The sequence below is a fragment of the Oryctolagus cuniculus genome, chromosome 10, assembly GCF_964237555.1.
Source record: "Oryctolagus cuniculus chromosome 10, mOryCun1.1, whole genome shotgun sequence".
Lineage (NCBI taxonomy): Eukaryota > Metazoa > Chordata > Mammalia > Lagomorpha > Leporidae > Oryctolagus > Oryctolagus cuniculus.
Genome location: NC_091441.1, coordinates 100,188,046 through 100,208,357, shown reverse-complemented (window position 1 = coordinate 100,208,357; position 20,312 = coordinate 100,188,046). Strand labels below are relative to the sequence as shown.

General features: G+C 43.3%; 1 protein-coding gene across 9 annotated transcripts in view; it reads left to right on the top strand.

Moving 5' to 3' along the window:
- Positions 1 to 20,312, top strand: part of ARIH2 (ariadne RBR E3 ubiquitin protein ligase 2) — a 63,952-nt gene that overhangs the window by 22,410 nt on the left and 21,230 nt on the right. For 4 of the 9 annotated variants that reach the window (XM_070050828.1, XM_070050825.1, XM_070050827.1 and 1 more), the window contains one exon: positions 4,088 to 4,133. The exons of the other annotated variants lie outside the window; for them this stretch is intronic. Coding sequence is in view for 3 of the 4 variants with exons in the window: in XM_070050825.1 (XP_069906926.1) it covers positions 4,095 to 4,133 (39 nt within the window). In the remaining variant the exon portion in view is untranslated. The remainder of the gene's footprint in view (positions 1 to 4,087; positions 4,134 to 20,312) is intronic. 9 annotated transcript variants of the gene reach the window in all.

The following is a 20,312-nucleotide window of genomic DNA, read 5'->3' as shown; positions in this document are numbered from 1 at the left end:
CACATGGGATGCCAGTGCCCCAGGCCAGAGTGTCAACATGCTGTGCGACAGCACTGGCACCTATAATAAATCTTAAAAAAAATTTTATTTTATTTGAGAGAGGTACATAGAGAAAAAGACAGAGATCTTCCATCTGCTGGTTCAAATTGCCATATGGCTTCTGTGGTCAGGGCTGGGCCAGTCCGAAGACAGGAGCTTCAGCTGGGTCATGAACTAGTTAGTGCCCATATGGGATTCTGGTATTACGGTGGAAGCCTTAACCACTGTGCAACAACAGCAGCTCCCTCAATTTTGCTTATTTTTTTTTAAAAAAATATTTATTTATTTATTTATTTGAAAGTCAGAGTTACACAGAGAGAGGAGAGGCAGACAGAGAGAAGTCTTTCATCTGATGGTTCACTCCGCAATTGGCCGCAATGGCTGGAGCTGTGCTGATCCGAAGCTAGGAGCCAGGAGCCTCCTCCAGGTCTCCCATGTGGGTGCAGGGGCCCAAGGACTTGGGCCATCTTATACTGCTTTCCCAGCCCATATCAGAGAGCTGGATAGGAAGAGGAACAGCCGGGTCTGGAACCAGCGCCCATATGGCATGCCAGCGCTTCAGGCCAGGCTGTTAACCTGCTGCACCACAGTGCTGGCCCCAATTTTGCTTATTTTAAAAAGTCGACAGTTTAATACTCTCTAGGCTATCCAGGAAAATGTGGCATCTATAAAACATTGAGAGACCCATTAGAGACAAAAAACAAAAGGGCTCATGGAGTGAATTATAGGTTTACCAAATTTAAAAGATATTCCATAGACAGGTCAGAAGACAAAATCAATAAAATCCCAGTGCAAAGCCAAAATACATGGGAAAAAAGAGGTATAGATCAATTCAGGAGATCCAGAAGCTACTCGAACTTTTGAGAAGTGAGGGGGAAAAAAACTGATGGTAGAACATTTCTGGGAGCTAACAAAAAGAGCAGTCTATAGTTTTTATATTGAAAAGGCTTACCACTGGTAGAGTTGTCACTGAAACTTCAGAACAAGACTAGAGAGAAGATGCTATTAGAGTCCATAAAGATGTTTCTTCTATAAGAAATGGGAATCAGACATCTCATAGAATGTGACAGCCAGAAGACAGTAGAGCATGTTTTCAAAGTTCTGAGATAAAAAGTGGTTTTGAACCTAAAATTCTGTCACTGCAAATAAGCTCATTTTTAGACATACAAGGACTCCCACAATTTATTTCTCACACCTTTTTTGAAATAGTTACATGAAGATAAAAATAATAAAAGAGGAAAATAAAGAATATGAGAAATGGGTTGTATTAGTATTCCAGTGGGGGAAAAAAAGGTTGTCAACTATAGAGCAGTCCTGCCAGCCCAAATTTCAGCGGAATTTTGGTGGGATTAAAGAAAAACTTCTTAAGGATGGGAATGGGGTGAATTCCAAGCATTAGATAGTATGAGGAACCTAGAAGACAGTTGGAGTATGATGAAGAAACCATAGAACTCTTTATTAAGGGTTGAAGGAGGAGGTTAGAATTTTCATGTAAAGCCAAAAAATTATGCCTGTAAAATATTGTGATGTAAAAATAAAGCCACATGTAATTATAAGCAAATAATGTATTTGTGCCTAACGTGTGAATATTCTCCTATGGGTAGTTCAAAGTACATTGGAATTGCAGAGAAGAAAATGGAGTTCTGGTCCTGTGAAAGATGTCTTAAGATTTTAAAAAAAAGTAACCGATAGAAGAACTAAAAATAGTGATTTAAATATCTGAAAATGGAGATTTGAAAGGGAAGTAGGGAGCAGTAAAAGTAAGCTAACTCCGAAGAGAGAGAACCTAGACAAAAGACTGGAAGAGATTGCTCCTGGGTAGGAAGCCTGGTGGTGGAGAGGAATGGAGTGGCAGTTATGTGCATTTTTCATCAGTGCGCTTTTAGTGAACCCTTTTGATTTACTTTGTTCACTGGAAATTTGGGTAGATTAAGAATTATTTCCCAGTAAACAGATGCGTGCTGGGTTGCTTCAGTTGTTTTAACTTTTGGGTAGCTTTTTGGGGAGATGAGAAGGGTCGGGGGGATTTGACCTCTATCTTAAAAAACTGAAGTTTCTTTTCATTTAATTTCTTTCCTCTCCATTTTTAGAATGGTGAGAGATGAGATAGTAAATAAATAGTGATACATTTCCTACTCATACTCTAATATGGCCACTGAAAATAACATTTCGTCTTGCTCTGTTGAAAGACTGAGTGGCTTCTCTGGATTCCAGTGTGAACTCCTTTCTGTTGCTCTTTGCCATGACCTATGTAAACTTGATTTTTGACTCCTCAAAAACACCTGTCATCTCCACCCTTCCTACAACCCTCAGGAGCCTTCAATTTTGCTTCTGTACTTTGTATCTTCCTCAGAGGATCTGTATGTGTTAAATTATGCATCCCCAAAGGCTTGGAAGTCCTTGGGTTCTGTATGTACTCAGAATGGTATAGGGTCTGGTAATGTAAAACTGGACCACAGAAGACAGGCAGGCAGAAGTGGCATTAGCATGGGACCTAGTGCTGGCACAGGCATTGTTGCAAGGACTTGGGAATGGCAGAAAAGGTAACAGTTAAAAAAAAAAAAAAAGCCCAACTCCCATTCTGTTTCTTCCATTTATGGAGTTCTAGTAAAGTAGGATTATATGTTTTGAGCGTAGTTAGGAGCGTAGTTCAGGGTAGCTTCTACCCTGTGTGGGAAAGCAGCTCTGTCTTTGAAACATGCTGTTGAGATCCTGGCTTTGACATGAACATGTCCTGGCTTCTTGATGTCTTCCCTTTTGAGAAGGGGAGGCCCAGGATGGACTGCTTAGCTGCTGTTCTTTGCCTCTTCATGGTAGCAGTAGCCAGAAGAGATGGAATATTGTTTGAAATCATTTGTGTAAAAGATGGGCTTGTGGCTACAGAAATGGCAACTCAGCTTTTAGTCCTACTGTTTGCAATTCATTTGCTGGCCAGTCCCATCTACATTTCTTTTGATTGTGGTTGGTGGATGTGAATTTGACTTACAGGAGTGGTAGTCATCTTGCCTACCTGGCATTTCCCTGGAAATCTGTTAGAATTCTAAAAGTGTCTGTAACCAGCCTTTTGTACTAAGTACTCGGCAGAGGGTTTTCAATTAAAAGTATCCTAAAGGATATGCTTGCTGGGATTTATTTCACAGTAATTAAGAGGGTGGGGGGAGGTTGGAATGGAAGTGCACTAGACCTGGCCACAAGTGGATGTTGAAGCTGTGAGATGGGTACATGGATTTCATTAAACTGTTTTTCATAATAAAGTGTACACTCATGGTCAAAAAATGACTCATTTTTTTCATTATAATTTGCATAAATAACCTTTAATTGAGTGAGGTCTTTTTTCTTTGGTTTTGACTTTCATGATCAGGAGTCATAGCGGTTAGCATTGAATGGTTAGACTGGCGAGGGACATCTTCAAATTTATGTTTAATAATCAGATTTAAAAGGATAACACATGGATTCCTTCATTATTGGTCAGCTGTCCCTCCATGGACCTCTGAAGAAAAAGTGAAAGGGGGTAAAGTTAAGGTGCCAGACACCTGACCTTTTAGAGGTTGAGAGTGTGTGGGTTTGAAGTATGGGAGAAGTGAATCTGACCACTTCAGTGTGGATTTGGAGGTGAGACTTCCCTAAGGTCAGAGCATTCTGGGACTCCACCACCACTGCCAGTGCTGATTCAGCCCCATTCCGGACTGGTGTGCATGCACCCTTTGTCTCTGTGCTTTAACCTGTTTCTTTTCTCTAACCCTTCAGTATCTTAGTAGTTCCATCCCCTGTGATCCAGATCCATCCATCTTGATCTCTTCAGGCTGTATTTCCTGTATCATGTTCCTTTCTACCAGGCTGAGAAGCTGGTCCACAGTTTACTTCTTTTCTTCATCTCTGCTTTTTACTAAGTGACTACTAGTATTTGTTAATAAATGTGATTGGACCACGAAGTGGCTTAACACAGGCTGAGGCATGAAGACCCATTCATGTAGCCTTAAAAGATTTCAGGCAGTTGGCAAGTAAGAATTCTAAATAAAAATTGAAACTACCACCTGTATTTTTTCAGGCCGTTGATGCTCACTGCCATCAGCTGCATCCTCCCTATGGCACTGGTAAGTGTGGGAAGGGCTGGTGACAGTTTTGGTGGGCTGATGGATTTCTTTTTTCTGGGGTAAAAACTATTTGTGAGCTCTGTTATTAATTGGTCCCTGAGGTCTGGACAGTTTGAGTCAGCTGTAGGAAAAGAAAAAGATGAAGAAGCAACTGATCATGTTCAAGAATTTATCCTTGGAGCATTGTTGTTAGGAACAGAAGTTACTCAGCATGTGTCTTGATTCTTACATATCATTAGTATGTTCCGTACACTATTTTAGTAATAAACATATGCTGTCCAAGTACTTGGGTATGTTGAATAGTAGCTTAAATTTTCTGACATTCTTAAAGCATTTCTTCTGAAGATAGTTCTTGGCTTTGAGAAAGGATCCTGAATGTCAGATGTGCTTACCGTTTCCTTTAGTAGCAGGATTTATCTTCCTGTGAATTACTTTGTGGTCAGGGGCTCAAGTGTTTGTTCCAATGATAAACTTAAATTCTGGTAGAGGCTTGTGTGAATTTTGGTGGGAGGAGTTTGTTGGTAGGAACCAGAAAAGAAATTTGTGGCTGTCATTTACTCACACTTCAGGTGGATTTGGGACTTGTGATTTGAAAAATTGTTATCATAGTCTGCTTTCTGCTTGGGAACTTATTGGAGAAAAGACACACTGAATAAAATTGAAACAGCAACTGCCGAAGTGTTTGCCCACCACTAAATGCTGTTGGAGTTGTTTTATCTAAGATCCCAAAAACCTCTGCTTTCTGTTTGTAGTGAGTGGGGTCAGAGGCCACATAGTTTTTATCTTATCAATGTAGTTTCCATTCCAGACTGATAATTTGATTTCTGAAGTCTAACACCCTTAGATATTGGAAGAAAGTACCTCTAGAACACCTCATGAAATGCCAAGGTTGTGGTTTGTGTGTGGTTCACAGTGTCAGGAACTGCTTGCTCATAACAGCAGCTGAAATGTGTGTTTCATTACATCCCTGTGAGAAAAATTCTTAGTGTCATTGGCCCATTTACTGAATTTCCCTATTGTTCCCACTCTGCACCCCTCAACACTGCTTGTGAAGCAGAATTAGCATTGTATAATGCATTTACTCTGTTCTTTATAAAAAAAAAAAAAAAAAACCAAGAACAACAGCAGGACAGCTTCATTCCCCAGCAACTGTCTGCTCCTTTAGACGTCTCCACAGTGTAATCAGGTGGTACTGCCGAACATGTTTGAGGGCCTGTGTCAGGGGAGAGAACCTTTCAAGCACAAGCTATTGAGGGTAAGAGAGAATGCTTGCCCACAACCTTTGGGAAGTACTGATGATGGGGTGCAAAGCCTTTCTTGACATGCACAAAGTTAAATGCTTCCTGAAATAAAAACCTGAAAACCATTTGAGGGTTATAAATGCATTGGCAAAACACAGCGATATTGGATTGAGGCCTCTGGGTAATGCAGAGCAATGTCTGGGGAGATGACAGCTCAGGTGACCCCACAGTTCATCCAAGTTGGAAGGAAAGCTCCCCAGCAGTGTCTCACACATTGTAGTATAAATTTGGAAAATCCAGGGGAGAGGGAAGAGAGGCAGGGGTGATGGGATGTACTTAGCCCCTGCCCTGACTCCATCTTGGTCCCTGTAAAAGCCTTCTCGGGGCCACCCAGAGACTTGAGGGCACCCTCACTCTTTGGTGACCTTTATGTATCTGCTTGTCTGCCTTTACCATCTCGCTCAGTCTATACTCTGTTTTTTAGCTCCTGATAAAATGATGAGGGAATTCTTGCGTTTGGGGGTTGTGTTCCCACTGATTAGGCTCAGGAATGAATGTGATTGCTTAGAGACAAGCCAGGGAAGGAAAAGAAGGCAGATGTGAGAGCAGTATCTTATGGAACAGCAGTATGTCAGGTAGATTGATCAACAGCGAGGCAGTCAATGGAGTAGGAAGAGGGCTTGCTCAGGAAGATTGGGAAAGAGCTAGAGAGAACATTGTGAAGTTTTCAGCATTTTAGACCTGGAAATGACAATAGCTATATAAGAATCCACAGTGTATAATCAATTAATCGTTAGTCAAACTGCATTTAAACTGAAAAGGGGAATTTTTCATTTTGAATATTTCTTTTTTTTGTTTGTTTTAAAGATTTTATTTATTTATTTGAGAGGTAGAGTTACAGTGAGAGACAGAGAGAAAGGTCTTCCTTCCGTTGGTTCACTCCCCAAATGGTTGCAACGGCCGGAGCTGTGCCGATCCGAAGCCAGGAGCCAGGTGCTTCTTCCTGGTCTCCCATGTGGGTGCAGGGGTCCAAGCACTTGGGCCATCTTTTACTGCTTTCCTAGGCCACAGTAGAGAGCTCGATTGGAAGAGGAGCAGCTGGAATTAGAACCGGCGCCCATATGGAATGCCAGCGCTGCTGGCGGAGAATTAACCTACTGCAGCATGGCGCTGGCCCCCTCATTTTGAATATTTCAAGTAGAAAGTTAAACTGAAGTACTTGATATGGTAGTATAAGGTTCAACTGTATATGTTGTGATATTTGCTTATGAAAGTGATTGCCATTGAATTAAGTTTCTCAAACTTTCCTCTCTTTTATTATGAAAATTTAAACATTCAGAGAAGTTTAAACAATTATACAGTGATCTATTGTATACCTATTATGTGGATTATACAGTTGCTTCATCAGTTATCTATCCCTCTGTCAACTTTATTTTTTAAAGTTTTATTGAAGTGTAATGTATGTGCCCTTAAATCCATCCATTTTGAAGTATACTATTTTGTGAGTTTTGATAAATGCGCAGTTCTAATTTTGGAACATTTTTGTCATCCAAAAAGTTTTGTTGTATCCATTTGCCGTCATTCCCCACTCCAGCCCCAAGCAACTACTGATCTGTTTGTATAGTTTTGCCTTTTCTAAAAATTTCATATAATGAAGTCATGCAGTATGTAGCCTTCGGTTGTCTGGTTCTTAACGTGTGTGTGAGGTTCATCCATATTACATGAGCAGTACATTCCTTTTATTACTGAATAATGAGTTTTGCCTTGTATGACTCTTCTGTATTTCGTTTATCCATTCATTTACCAGTTGATGGACATTTGGGTTGTTTCCACTTTTGGGCTATTAGGAAAAATATCCATTTATGACCATTTGTGTCCAGGGATTAATGTGCAGATATGTTTTCATTTTGTATAAATTGCTAGGTTGCAGGGTAAGTGTATATTTGACATTGTTAGAAGCTACCAAATGTAGCAGGTGTTGAGTGCAGCATTATAAACCACTACTTGGGATGCCTGCATCCCATTTTGGATTCTTTGTTCGAGTCTTGACTACTTTGCTTTAGATCCAGCTTCCTGCTAATGCATCCTGGGAGGCTTCAGATGATGGCTCAAGTGCCTGGGTTCTTGCCATCCAGGTAGAAATCACTTATGTGGTCTGGCTCCTGGCTTCAGTCTGGCTGTTGGCAAACATTTAGAGAGTGAACCAGCGGATCTAAGATCTATGTGTCTGTAGGTAAAAAATGAATTAAAAAAAAAAAAAAGAAGAAGAAACTGCCAAACTGTTTTCCAAGGTGGTTCTATTATTTTATGTTCTTACCAGCATTATGTAAGGTTCCAGTTTCTCTGTATCCTTGCTAACACTTGGCATTGTCAGTCTTTTGGATTATAACCATTCTGGTGAATGTGAAGTGATAGTTTGTGGTTTTAATTTGCATTTCCCTAGTGACTAAAGTTGTTGTTATAAATGTGTAATTGACGGTCTTTCCTTGGGCTTATTTGCCACTCATACATTTTTGTGTGTATGGTAAAAATGTTGGAATCTTTGGCCCATGGAAAAAACTTGGGTTGTATGTTTTATTCTTGAGTTGTGAGTGTTCTTTATATATTCTGAATTAAGTCCTTTTTCAGATATATAGGACTTGCAAATATTTACTCCCATTCTGTGACCTGTTTCTTTCTCCTTTATTTATTTGTTTAAAAAGGCAGAGTTAAAGAGAGACTGAGAGATCTTCCATCCACTGGTTCACTCCCCAAATGTCCGCAGTGACCACGGCTGGGCCAGGCTGAAGGCAGGAACCCAGAACTCCACCCAAGTCTCCTCTGTGGGTGGTTGAGGCCCAAGGACTTGGGCCATCTTCCACCAGTTTCCCATGCACATTAGCAGGGAGCTGGATAGGATGTGCAGCAGCCAGGACTTGAACTGATGTCCATATGGGATGCCAGCATCTTAGGTGGTAGCTTAACCTGCTGTGCCACAACACTGGCTCCTCTCTCTCTCTCTCTTTCTTTAAGATTTATTTATTTATTTGTCAGGCAGAGTGACAGAGAAAGAGACAAAGAGCTTCCATTTACTGGTTTACTCCCCAAATGGCTGTAATGCTCAGCTCTCGGCTTGGCCAAAACCAAGAGCCCATAACTTCATTCAGGTCTCTGTGTAGGTGGCAGAAACTCAAGTACTTGGGTCATCTTCCACTCCCTTTCCAGGAGCATTAGCAGGGAGTTGGATTGGAAGTGGAACAGCTAGGACTTGAACTGGAGCTCTGATATGGGATGCCAGCATGATAAGTCTTGACTTTATATGCTTCACCACAATGCTGGCCTGTCTTTCATTTTTTTTCTTTCTTTCTTTCTGTCTGTCTGTCTGTCTTTTTGACAGGCAGAGTTAGACAGTGAGAGAGAGAGACAGAGAGAAAGGTCTTCCTTCTGTTGTTTCACTCCCCAAATGGCCACCATGGCCGGCGCACTGCGCCATTCTGAAGCCAGGAGCTAGGTGCTTCCTCCTGGTCTCCCATGTGGGTGCAGGGGCCCAAGCACTTGAGCCATCCTCCACTACCTTTCTGGGCCACAGCAGAGAGCTGGACTGGAAGAGGGGCAACCGGGACAGAATCTGGCGCCCCAACTGGGACTAGAACCCGGGGTGCCGGTGCCGCAGGCGGATGATTAGCCTAGTGAGCCGTGGCACCGGCCTGTTTTTCATTTTCTTAATGACATCTTTTGAGGAGTAAAAGTTGTATGTGTGTGTGTGTGTGTGTGTGTGTGTGTGTGTGTTTCCTTCCATTTAAGAGCAAGAGAGCAAGAGTGAGTGAACTCATACATCTGCAAGTTCACTTCTGAAACGCCTGCGATGGTTGAGGCCAGACTGGGCCTAAGTTGGAAACCAGAAACTCAATCCAGGTCTCCTGTGTGGGTGGCAGGGACCCAGTGACTTGAGCCATCACTGCTACCTTTCAGGTTTGCATTAAGAGGAAGTGGAGTCAAGAGCCAAACAAGTCAGGAATTGAACCCAAGCACTCTAATGTGGGATGTGGACGTCTTAACCAGCGTCTTAATTGCTAGGCTAAATTCCCTGCCCCAAGGCCCGATTTTGATGACATTCAACTTACGCTTTTCCTTTTAAGGATTACTATTTCAGAGTTATAGCTAAGAAGTCTTTTCCTAACTCTAGATTGCAGAGATTTTTATCTACATTTTCTTTCTAGGCAAAGTTTTTTTTCTTTTTCTTTTTCTTTTCTTTTTCTTTTTTTTTTTTTTTTGACAGGCAGAGTGGACAGTGAGAGAGAGAGACAGAGAGAAAGGTCTTCCTTTGCCATTGGTTCACCCTCCAATGGCCACCGCGGCCGGCACGCTGCAGCCGGCGCACCGCGCTGATCCGATGGCAGGAGCCAGGAGCCAGGTGCTTTTCCTGGTCTCCCATGAGGTGCAGGGCCCAAGCACCTGGGCCATCCTCCACTGCACTCCCTGGCCACAGCAGAGAGCTGGCCTAGAAGAGGGGCAACCGGGACTAGAACCCGGTGTGCCGGCGCCGCAAGGTGGAGGATTAGCCTAGTGAGCCGCGGCGCCGGCCTTCTAGGCAAAGTTTTTACACTTTAGGTTTTTCATTTAGATTTTTGAACTGTTGTAGCTTTTGTGTGATATGAAAGGTCTGCGTTCTGTGTTTTGACTGATTGTTACAAATAATTATTCAGTTACCCCAGGAGCATTTGTTGAAAAGATTGTCCTTTCCTCTGGTGAATTATGTTGGTATCTTTGTTGAACATTAGCCATAATGTATGAGTTTACTTTTGGATTCTTGTATTGTTCATTGATATATAATTTGTCTTCAGCCAGTATCCCTGCTGTGTTGATTATAGCTTTTTAAGTGGTAGAGGCCATTTGTACATTTATAACATCATTCACAGGCGATACAAAATTGTTAGATTAAAAGTTAGGCTGCTATATAGATTCACTGAATTTCAAATCAGATGGGCAGACCAAATGGTTTCTGGGCTTTCTTTGGTGTTCCCCTCCCCTACTTTATAGTAAGGCTTGGAGTTACGTGGTATAGATCTTTGAACTTCGCTCTTTTCCAAGTTTGCTGTGGATATTCTGAATCCTTTACAGTTCCACAAATTGTAAGATCAGCTATTGGCTTGTACACAAAGGCTTGCCATGATTTTGATTGGGATTTTTATTTTGGTTGATTTTAATTGCTGTGCTCAGTCTACAGTTGTGTTGTCCAGTATGGTATAGCTTGACCACATATGGCCATGGAGCATTGGAAATGTGGTCAGGTTGAATTGAGATGTGCTGTAAATCTAAAATACACACTTGACAGAATGAAACAAAGGATAACAGTTTGTTGATAATTTTTTATGGATTACAGGTTGGAGTAATAGTTTTAATGCAATGGTTAAAATAGAACATATTGTGAATTTTACCTGTTTAAAATTGATTTTCTGTTTACGGCTCTTAAAGATAAATTTGATTTTTTATTAGGTTTTTTATACATGTGTTGACCTTATATTTTGTTACCTTCCTAAATGCATTTATTGATGACTTTAGTAGTTTGGAAGATTCTGTTGGGATTTTTACATAAACATTCATTTTTTTTTCCCCTTAAATAAACAGGCATTCTCACTACTTCTTTTCCAATCTTGGTATTTTATTTATTTTTCTTGCCTTACTGCACTGGCTAGGGCTTCTAGGATTTTTTTTTTTTTAAGATTTATTTATTTATTTGAAAGTCAGAGTTACACAAAGAGGAGAGGCAGAGAGAGAGAGAGAGAGAGAGAGGGATCTTCCATCTGATGGTTCACTCCGCAGTTGGCCACAAGGGCCGGAGCTGTGCCAATCCGTATCCAGGAGCCAGGAGTTTCTTCCGGGTCTCCCACGCAAGTGCAGGGGCCCAAGGACTTGGGCCATCCTCGACTGCTTCCCAGGCCACAGCAGAGAGCTGGATTGGAAGTGGAGTAGCCCGGACTAGAACCGGCACCCATATGGGATTGCCAGCGCTTCAGGACAGGGTGTTAACCCACTGCTCCACAGAGCTGGCCCCAAGGATAATGTTAAATGAAAGAGTAAGAGTGTACATCCTGCCATTTTTTTTTCTCTCAGCATTGACAGTTTCGCAGATGTCCCATATCAGATTCATGCAGTTGATTTTTCTTCCTAATTTGAGAATTGTCTTCAGTGAGTACTAAATTTTCTCAAATGAATTTTCTTCATATATTAAAAGGGTCATTTTGCCCCCCTTATTTTGTTAATTCAGGGCATTAAGGAGTTTTTTTTTTTTTTTAAGATTTATTTATTTATTTGAAAGAGTTACACAGACAGAGGAGAGGCGGAGACAGAGAGAGAGAGGTCTTCCATCCAATGGTTCACTCCTCAATTGGCTGCAACAGCCAGAGCTGCGCTGATCCAAAGCCAGGAGTCAGGAGCTTCTTCTAGGTCTCCCACGTGGGAGCAGAGCCTCAAGGACCTAGGCCACCTTCTACTGCTTTCCCAGGCCATAGCAGAGAGCTGGATCAGAAGAGGAGCAGCTGGGACTAGAACCGGCGCCCATATGGGATGCCGGTGCTTTAGGCTAGGGTGTTAACCGGCTGCGCCACAGCGCCAGCCCTATGTGTATGTGGTGTGTGTGTTTTAACAGTGAGTTCCAGGGCCAGCGCTGTGGCTCATTTGGTTAAGATTCCACCCACGGCGCCGACGTCTCATATGGGCGCCGGGTTCTAGTCCCGGTTGCTCCTCTTCCAGTCCAGCTCTCTGCTGTGGCCCGGGAAGGCAGTGGAGGATGGCCCAAGTGCTTGGGCCCCTGCACCTGCATGGGAGACCAGGAGGAAGCACCCAGCACCTGGCTTCGGATCGGCATAGCTCTGGCTGTAGCAGCCTTTTGAGGGGTAAACAACGGAAGGAAGACCTTTCTCTCTGTCTCTCTCTCTCACTAACTCTGCCTGTCAAAAAAAAAAAAAAAAAAAAAGAAAAGAAACACACACACACACACACACACACACACACACAAAGCAGTGAGTTCCAGTGATTCTTTACTATGAAGGTGTAAAGTTTGTCCTGTTAGTACTGGAGAGGTTTTAAACAAGGTAAGAACTGATCCTGGCAAGATATGTGGGCTCTGTAAGAATTGTCTGTTACTGGGCTGGCACTGTGGCACAGTGGGTTAACGCCCTGGCCTGAAGCGCCTGCACCCCATATGGACGCCTGTCGAGACCTGGCTGCTCCACTTCCAATCCAGCTCTCTGCTATGGCCTGGAAAAGCAGTAGAAGGTGGCCCAAGTCCTTGGGCCCCTGCACCCACGTGGGAGACCAGGTGGAAGCTCCTGGCTCCAGATCAGCGCAGTTCTGGCCGTTGTGGCCAACTGGGGAGCTAACCAGCGGATGGAGGACCTCTTTCTCTCTCTCTCGGCCTCTCCTTTCTCTCTGTTTAACTCTGACTTCCAAATAAATAACTAAATCTTTTTAAAAACTTTAAAAAAATTGTCTGTTCTTACTGGGTGTCAGGATATACTCATCCTGAGAATAACAGCATAGAGGGGTCCAGGAAATAAATAGGCAAACCCATTAGGATACCCTTCCATCTCTAAGTGATGGGGAGGCTTTTCTGATGGAAAGGCTTGAGGAGAGGAAGGTCTGGAGACTGGGCACTGGAGTGGAGGATGAAGGGTTAAGGAAGAGGAAGACATGGGAGAAGAGGCCGAGAGTTCTATGTAAGGAAAAGTGGGAATGTAGTGCCCCCCTCCCCGAGAATTTTAAGTGTCAGAATCTACCATCAAGATAAGCATAATGGTTTTTTAATTTGGTGACAAGGGAGTTTATGTTATGTGGCATATGTGTATAAAGAAATATTTATTTTTAAATAGTGATCTTTAAAAAAAAGTTTTGTTTATTTGAAAGGCAGTGACAGAAGGGGAAAGAGAGAGAGAGACAGACATCTGCCATCCACTGGTTTGCTCCCCAAATGGGGCTGGGCCAGGCTGGAGTCTGGAGCTTCTTCCGGGTCTCCCACATGGGTGCAGGGGCCCAAGCACATGGACCATCTTCAGCTGCTTTCCCAGTAACATTTGCAGGGAGCTGGATCGGAAGTGGAGCGGCTAGGACCCATATGGGTGCCCGCTCTGCCACAATGCCAGCCCCCATTGTCAGCAATTCTGAATAGATTAAAATTCAGCAAGGAAAATAAAAGTCATGCCAAATTATGAACAAATTAAAATCAGAAATAATCCAAGGATTTTTTAAATTTATGATTTTGCCAGTAAGACCTACTAAATTTTCTAAAGCATTTATAAATTATCAAATATGATGCTTGTTTTTGCTTGGTTTATGAAAAGCAGAGAGACAGCGATCTCCCATCTACTGCTTCATTTCCCAGACGCCTGTAACTGCTGGGTCTGGGCCAGGCCAGGCTGGGACCTGGGAACTCATTCTGGATCTTCCATGTGAATGACAGGGACCCAGATGCTTGTTTCCGTGGTGTGTGTTAGCCAGAAGCTGGAACCAAGAGCAGAGCCAGAACTTGAATCAGGCAATTTAGTATGGGATGTGGGCATCCCAAGCACAAGCAGCTTTTTTATTTTTTTAGGATTTATTTTGTTTATTTGAAAGGTAGAGAGAGAGAGCGCACTTCCATTCACTGTTTCATTCCCCTAAATGGCTTCAGTGGCTCCAGGCCACAGCCAGGAGCCCAAAACCCCATATGAGTCTCCCACAAGGGTGGCAGGGTCCCCCAAGTACTTGGATCATCATCTGCTGGATTTGAAGCAGAGCAGTCAGGAATCAGAACTACTCTCCTCTATGGGGTGCTGGATTTGCAAGTGGTGGCTTAACCCGCTGCACCACTATGCTGCCACCTCCCTACCCTGGCAGCATCTTAACTGCCATGCCAATATCTACCCAGAAGTAGATTCTTGAGATTAGTTTGAGTATGTACTTTAACTTGATTGGGGATGGAGATAGGAAAATAATAAAAACAAAACAAACAAAATCTTTACTATTGAGTCTGTTTAAATTGGACAGCGCTCTCATACGCTATTTGACTTCTCAGATGCCCACAATAGCAGGGCCAAAACTAGGAGCCAGGAACTCAATCTGTGTGTCCCATATGGGTTGCAGGGAGCCAACCACTTGACCTATTACCATCCTGTTATGCATGAGTGGAAAGCTGGAGTTAGGAGTGGAGCCAGGAATCAGACCCAGGCAGCATCTTAGTGCCGAAGCCAAATGCTTGCCTCTGTTGTACCCTTGATTATGGTTGTTGGTTTTTTTTTTTTTTTTTTTTTTTTTGACAGGCAGAGTGGACAGTGAGAGAGAGAGACAGAGAGAAAGGTCTTCCTTTTTTTTGCCGTTGGTTCCGCACTGATCCGATGGCAGGAGCCAGGTACTTCTCCTGGTCTCCCATGGGGTACAGGGCCCAAGCACTTGGGCCATCCTCCACTACACTCCCTGGCCACAGCAGAGAGCTGGCCTGGAAGAGGGGCAATCGGGACAGAATCCAGCACCCCGACCGGGACTAGAACCCAGTGTGCCGGCGCCGCAAGGTGGAGGATTAGCCTATTGAGCCAGCCGTGATTATGGTCTTGTGTTTAGACTGGGGTGTGATTTCTCCAGCAGTATAATGGAGATGGAATATGGAATGAGTTTGGTGGAAATAGTAGCCCATGTACATTGAGAAAGGATCCTCTTTGGCAACCTCTACCATGGAGAGAACAATAAACCCCGATTCTATTACTAGAGACTCAGATCACTCTGTAAGTTGCCCTGAAGCTGAGATGTGGGACAAGAAACTTTTTACTTCTTCGTTTCTAGTCTTTTCCTGAATTAGTGTTTCTGGAATAGGAAAAGCATTCATAAATAAGTATGACGTTAAAGCCTGCTATTATGTGTCCTAATAGAACCGCAGATTTATTGTGAACATGGCATTGTGTGTATTCCTTCCTAAGTCATTAGTGTTTTTTTCTTTCCTTTAACTAACAACAGGCTGTTAGTTCTTGATCTGAACAGCCCAGCAAAGGTTCTTATGGATTCTGCTGAAAGCTTTTCTCTCCACAGTTGAGCGCATACCAAAGAGTAACAAAGGGTGGAGGACTCTCTCCAGAAAGGGTAGAATTACAACGTGTTGGTGAGCTCCTTGAATATGAAATGATAATGGTATGAATACTAGTTCTTTTCTGAGGAAAATCAGTGTTTGCACTCAGAGACAGATTGTATCTTTAATGTGGCTTACCGTCAGCCATAAGGTTTGTCTTGGCTCTTCTGCCAGATGGCTCAGTGGCTGCCGCTTCCTCTGGAAAATGTCTTGGGGTGGGATGTGAGGAGGAGTATCCAGTTCTCTCTTGTGACTCACCTCTAGGAGGAGGTGGGCTCCCTGCTGAGACTATTTAGAACAGATTCTCTGGAGTGCCATTCTCTTGTTGTCTTCCCCTGTCCCTTTGCTACTTTTGCTTAGAGGATCCCTTTGAAACATGATCTTCCTATAAATTTTCCCTGGAGTCCATTACTGGGGGAAGTGCACCAACATTGCATTTTGCTTGAGTTAATGGCCTCAGAATCCATCAGATTTATAATGGATTTATTGAGGGAAGGAATCTCTCATCTTTTGTGTATTGTTGACATATGTGGACAGTTCTTTCTCCCTACTGCTGTGATGTACAAATCTCAGTAGCACCTCCTAAAGGCGGCTTTTGGGAGGTACATCCACCTGTCGTGTGCCTACTTCTTTATATATAGTGATGTATTCTTGGCTATTTGCACTAAAAATAGATTTATATTACTCCACTGTCAGTTTATAATATATATTTTTAAAAGACTTGTTTATTTATTTGAAAGGTAGTGATATGGAGAGAGGGAGAGACAGAGATTTTCCATCAGCTGGTTCACTCCCCACATATTCACAACTGCCAGGGCTGGGCCAGGCCAAGGCCAAGAGCCTGGAACTTCATCCAGGTCTCCCAAGTGCCCAGGTGCTTGAATTGGCATTCCTGTAGGATGCCAGTGTTTCGGGCTGTAGCTTAACCAACTGCACCAGCCCCAGTATCTTTTTTTTTTTTTTTTTTTTTTTTTTTTTTTTTTTTTTTTTTTTAAGTTGGATAAGCAAGTTTATTTGCAAATTTGGGCAACATACATAATTGACCTAAAAACTTCAATAGTAGAATCCCAGTATCTTTTTTGAAAAAAGATTTATTTAGGGGTTAGTGTTGTGGCACAGTGAGTTAAGCTGCTGCCTGCCACCCCAGCATCCCATATGGGGCTCTGGTTCAAAGCCCAGCTGTTCCACTTCTGAACCAGCTTCCTGCTGATGGGCCTGAGAAGGCAGTGGAAGCCCCTGCAACCAAGTGGGAGACCTGGAGAGAATTCCAGGTTCCTGACTTAAGACTGATCCAATCATGACCGTTGCAGCTATTTGGGGAGTGGACCAGAAGATTGAAGATATCTCTCTCTGTGTAACTCTGCCTTTCAAATGAAATAAATAATTTTTAAAAAAAGATTTATTCATTTGGGAAATACAGAGAGAGGGAGGGAGGGGGAGAGAGAGATCTTCCATCTGTTGGTTCACTCCCCAGATGACCACAGTAGCCAGGTTTGAGCCAGGCCAAAGCTTGGACCCAGAAATACCATCTGGTTCTCCCATGTGGGTGGCAGAGGCCCAGATATTTTGGCTATCTTCCACTGTCTTCCCAGGTACATTGGCAAGAAGCTGGATCAGAAGTGGACCAATTGGGGCCAGCGGGTAAAGCATCCTATAGGGGCACAGGTTTGAGTCCGGGCTGCTCTACTTCTGCTCCAGCTCTCTGCTGTGGCCTGGGAAGGTAGAAGATGGCCAAGTTCTTGGGACCCTGTACCCAAGTGGGAGACCTGGAGGAAGCTCCAGGCTCCTGGCTTCAGAACCAACAGATTAAAGATCTCTCTCTGTCGCTCTCTCGCTCTCTCGGCATCTGTAACTCTACCTTTCAAATAAATAAATAAATCTAAAAAAAAAAAAAAAAAAAAAAAGAAAAAGAAATGGACCAATTGGGACTCCAACCAGCAATCTGAAATGTAATGCATTATAAGTCAAAGTTGCACCACAGCCACAATCTCTCCATTGTCAGCTCCATAAAGTGCTGGTCCTATCCTCTCTTCATATTATCTCTTCTCCCCAGAATTCAGTGCTGCTGGAATATTCTGAGCTGGTGACTTGTATTCATCGGTATACATTTTTCTACCTCATGTTAATTCTGAGGCTTCATTGTGGCTGTTTTAGTGAGATGAAGGAATCAGACCAAACAGTGTTAAAATTTTTCAGCATTCCTGAAGAAATATAATTTATTTTTTAAATCTGCAAATTAAATACAGAATATCTAATATGATAAGCACAACATACACTGAGTGACCACCCTGCATCCAATCTAGTATCAGTGAGAGGTAGCATGACCCCTGTTCACAGGTTAAAGACCCCACCTAAGCCATCTGTGCTGACAAGAGGAAGTGGCTGCGGGGCATTGCCAGGACTCCCCTAGGTTTCCTGGGTGGCCCAGTGCCTTTGTTAAAGTTCCTTCCTTCCTCCCTCCCTCCCTCTCCTCCCTCTCCTCCCTGGTCTCCCTCCCCCCACTCCCTCCTCTCCCTCCCCTCCCCTCCCTCCTCACCCTCCCCTCCCTTCCTCCTTCCCTCCCTTCCTTTCTTCTTTCCTTGCTTTTCTCTCCTCTCTACCCTCCCCCCCTCCCCTCCCCTCCCCTCCCCTCCCCTCCCTCCTTTCCTGTCCTGTCCTGTCCTGTCCTGTCAAGGCAGAGTTAGAGAGGGAGAGAAGAGAAATCTTCCATCTGCTGGTTCATTCCCTAAATGGCTGCAGTGGCTGGGGCTGGGCCAGGCAGAAGCCAGGAGCTTCATCTGGGTCTCCTACATGGGTGCAGAAGCCCAAGGACTTGGGCCATCTTCTGTTGCTCTTCCCAGGCCTTAAACAGAGAGATGAATTGGAAACGAAGCAGCCAGGACTCAAACCAGTGCCCATATGGGATGGCAGCGCTGCAGGAACAGCTTAACCTATTACACCACAACTCCAGCCTCCACTATCATGTGTTCTTTTTTTAGGGAGGAGTGTGAGGGTGGGTTGAAAGACTTACTTATTTGAAAGGCAGAGTGACAGAGAGGGACAGAGAAAAGGAATGGGTAAGTAGGTAGGTCTTCTATCTGCTGGTTCACTCCCCAAATGCCTGCGATGGATAGAGCTAGGCCTATCCAAAGCCAGGAGCCAGGAGCTTCTTCCAGGTCTCCCTTGGGAGTGCAGGAGCCCAAGGACTTGAGCCATCTTCTCCTGCCTTTCAGACCATAGCAGAGAGCTGGATCAGAAGAAGAGCATCCAGGTCTTGAACTGGTACCCATATGGGATACTGGCATTGCAGGCAGCAATTTTACCCGCTGTGCCACAGCTCTGGCCCCTCTACTATCGTGCTTTAAAAAGATTTATATACAAAAGCTATACTGAAATAGTTGTTAAAAGTTTACATAAAATATCTGGTCTTTGTTTTCATGTTTGATAATGGTCTGTTGGGGATGAATAGTTTTGGTATGGTCACAGCAGAAATATCAGGCCTGAATTCATATGGGTGTCTGTAAGCAAGTACTATGGTAACATGTATGAGTCAGATGCCTCTTCCCTAACTAGTGTAAAAAGTGAGTGGGGATGTCCCATGTGAAGTAAGCTGTCTTCAGTCCTTGGTTTTCTCCGTGTGTATTTGGGCTGTAGTACACCAATTGCTTTTGACACCGATTGTGCTCTAGGACATGCCCTTATTTAGTAGGTGTGCACCTGTCTCCTATTGGGAGTGTCTTGAGCTGTAGGGTAGGGAATCAGGTTAGTTACCAGGTGTCTTCCCTTTTACTTCTTATCTGTGATCTACGTATGCACACTTTCACTGCCTTACAGCTTCTCAGTAGCTTTTGTTTAAGGACCCAATCCAGCAACCCAAGGACCATAGTTCAGGTTTTTTCTTGCCTTCTTAGCTTGAATGTGCTCCTTGTTTCTCCTTGATTCAGTAACATCTTCATACTGGGCAGTCTTCTCTCTGGGAGACCTGATGTAGGCCTCCAAAGACATCTTAATCTTAGGGGTCCTACCCTCGTCTTAACAGTTAATGTGTTGTGTTTTGTAATTAGCTTGCTTCCCAGTTAACAAGATATTATAGTTTTAGTGTGTAAATGGTATCTTACTGTTTTCTTCTATTTTAAAGATTTAGTTATTTACTTATTTGAAAGGCAGAGAGAGAGGGGAAGACATACATAGAGAGAGAAAGAGAAAGGTAGAGACTCTTCTGTCCCCAAATGGCTGCAACACCTGGGTCTGGGCCCAGTTGAAGCCAGGAGCCAGGAACTCCACCAGGTCTCCCACATGGATTGGAGCTCTGCTGCTTTCCTGGGTGCATTAACAGAAAGCTGGATTGGAAATAGAGCAGAAGTTCTCAAACTGGCACTGGTATGGAATGCTGGTCTGGCAAGCGATGGCTTAACCTATTGTGTGCCACAATACTGGCCTCACTACTTCTTTCTTTAACCTAACATTGAAAGATGAGCTTCTTTCTGTGTCAGTAACTACATCGTAGTCCATTCATGGATCTGTCATGTATTCTTTACCTAGATAATTTTTATTGGCTATTTAGGTTATTTCTAATCTTTTGCTTTTGTAAATAAACTTGTAGTACACATGATTTCTATCATTTGCTCAGAAGGAACCTATAGAAGTAAAATTGTTAGCTTAAAGCACCTTCTGAGGCTCTTTGGTACCTATAACCATGTGTTTTAAATGTCCCTTATGAGAATATAAGGGTCAGAGGTTGCCCACAAGCTTTTAAACTGTATTTACAGTTAGGGACTGTTGGCTGCTGGGAATTCAGGGATTTTAAACAGTTTTTTGTTCTTTGGAATTTATATAAGTCCTGGCCTGCAAATTCTCTGCAAGTAACAGACCTAACTACAGATGTGC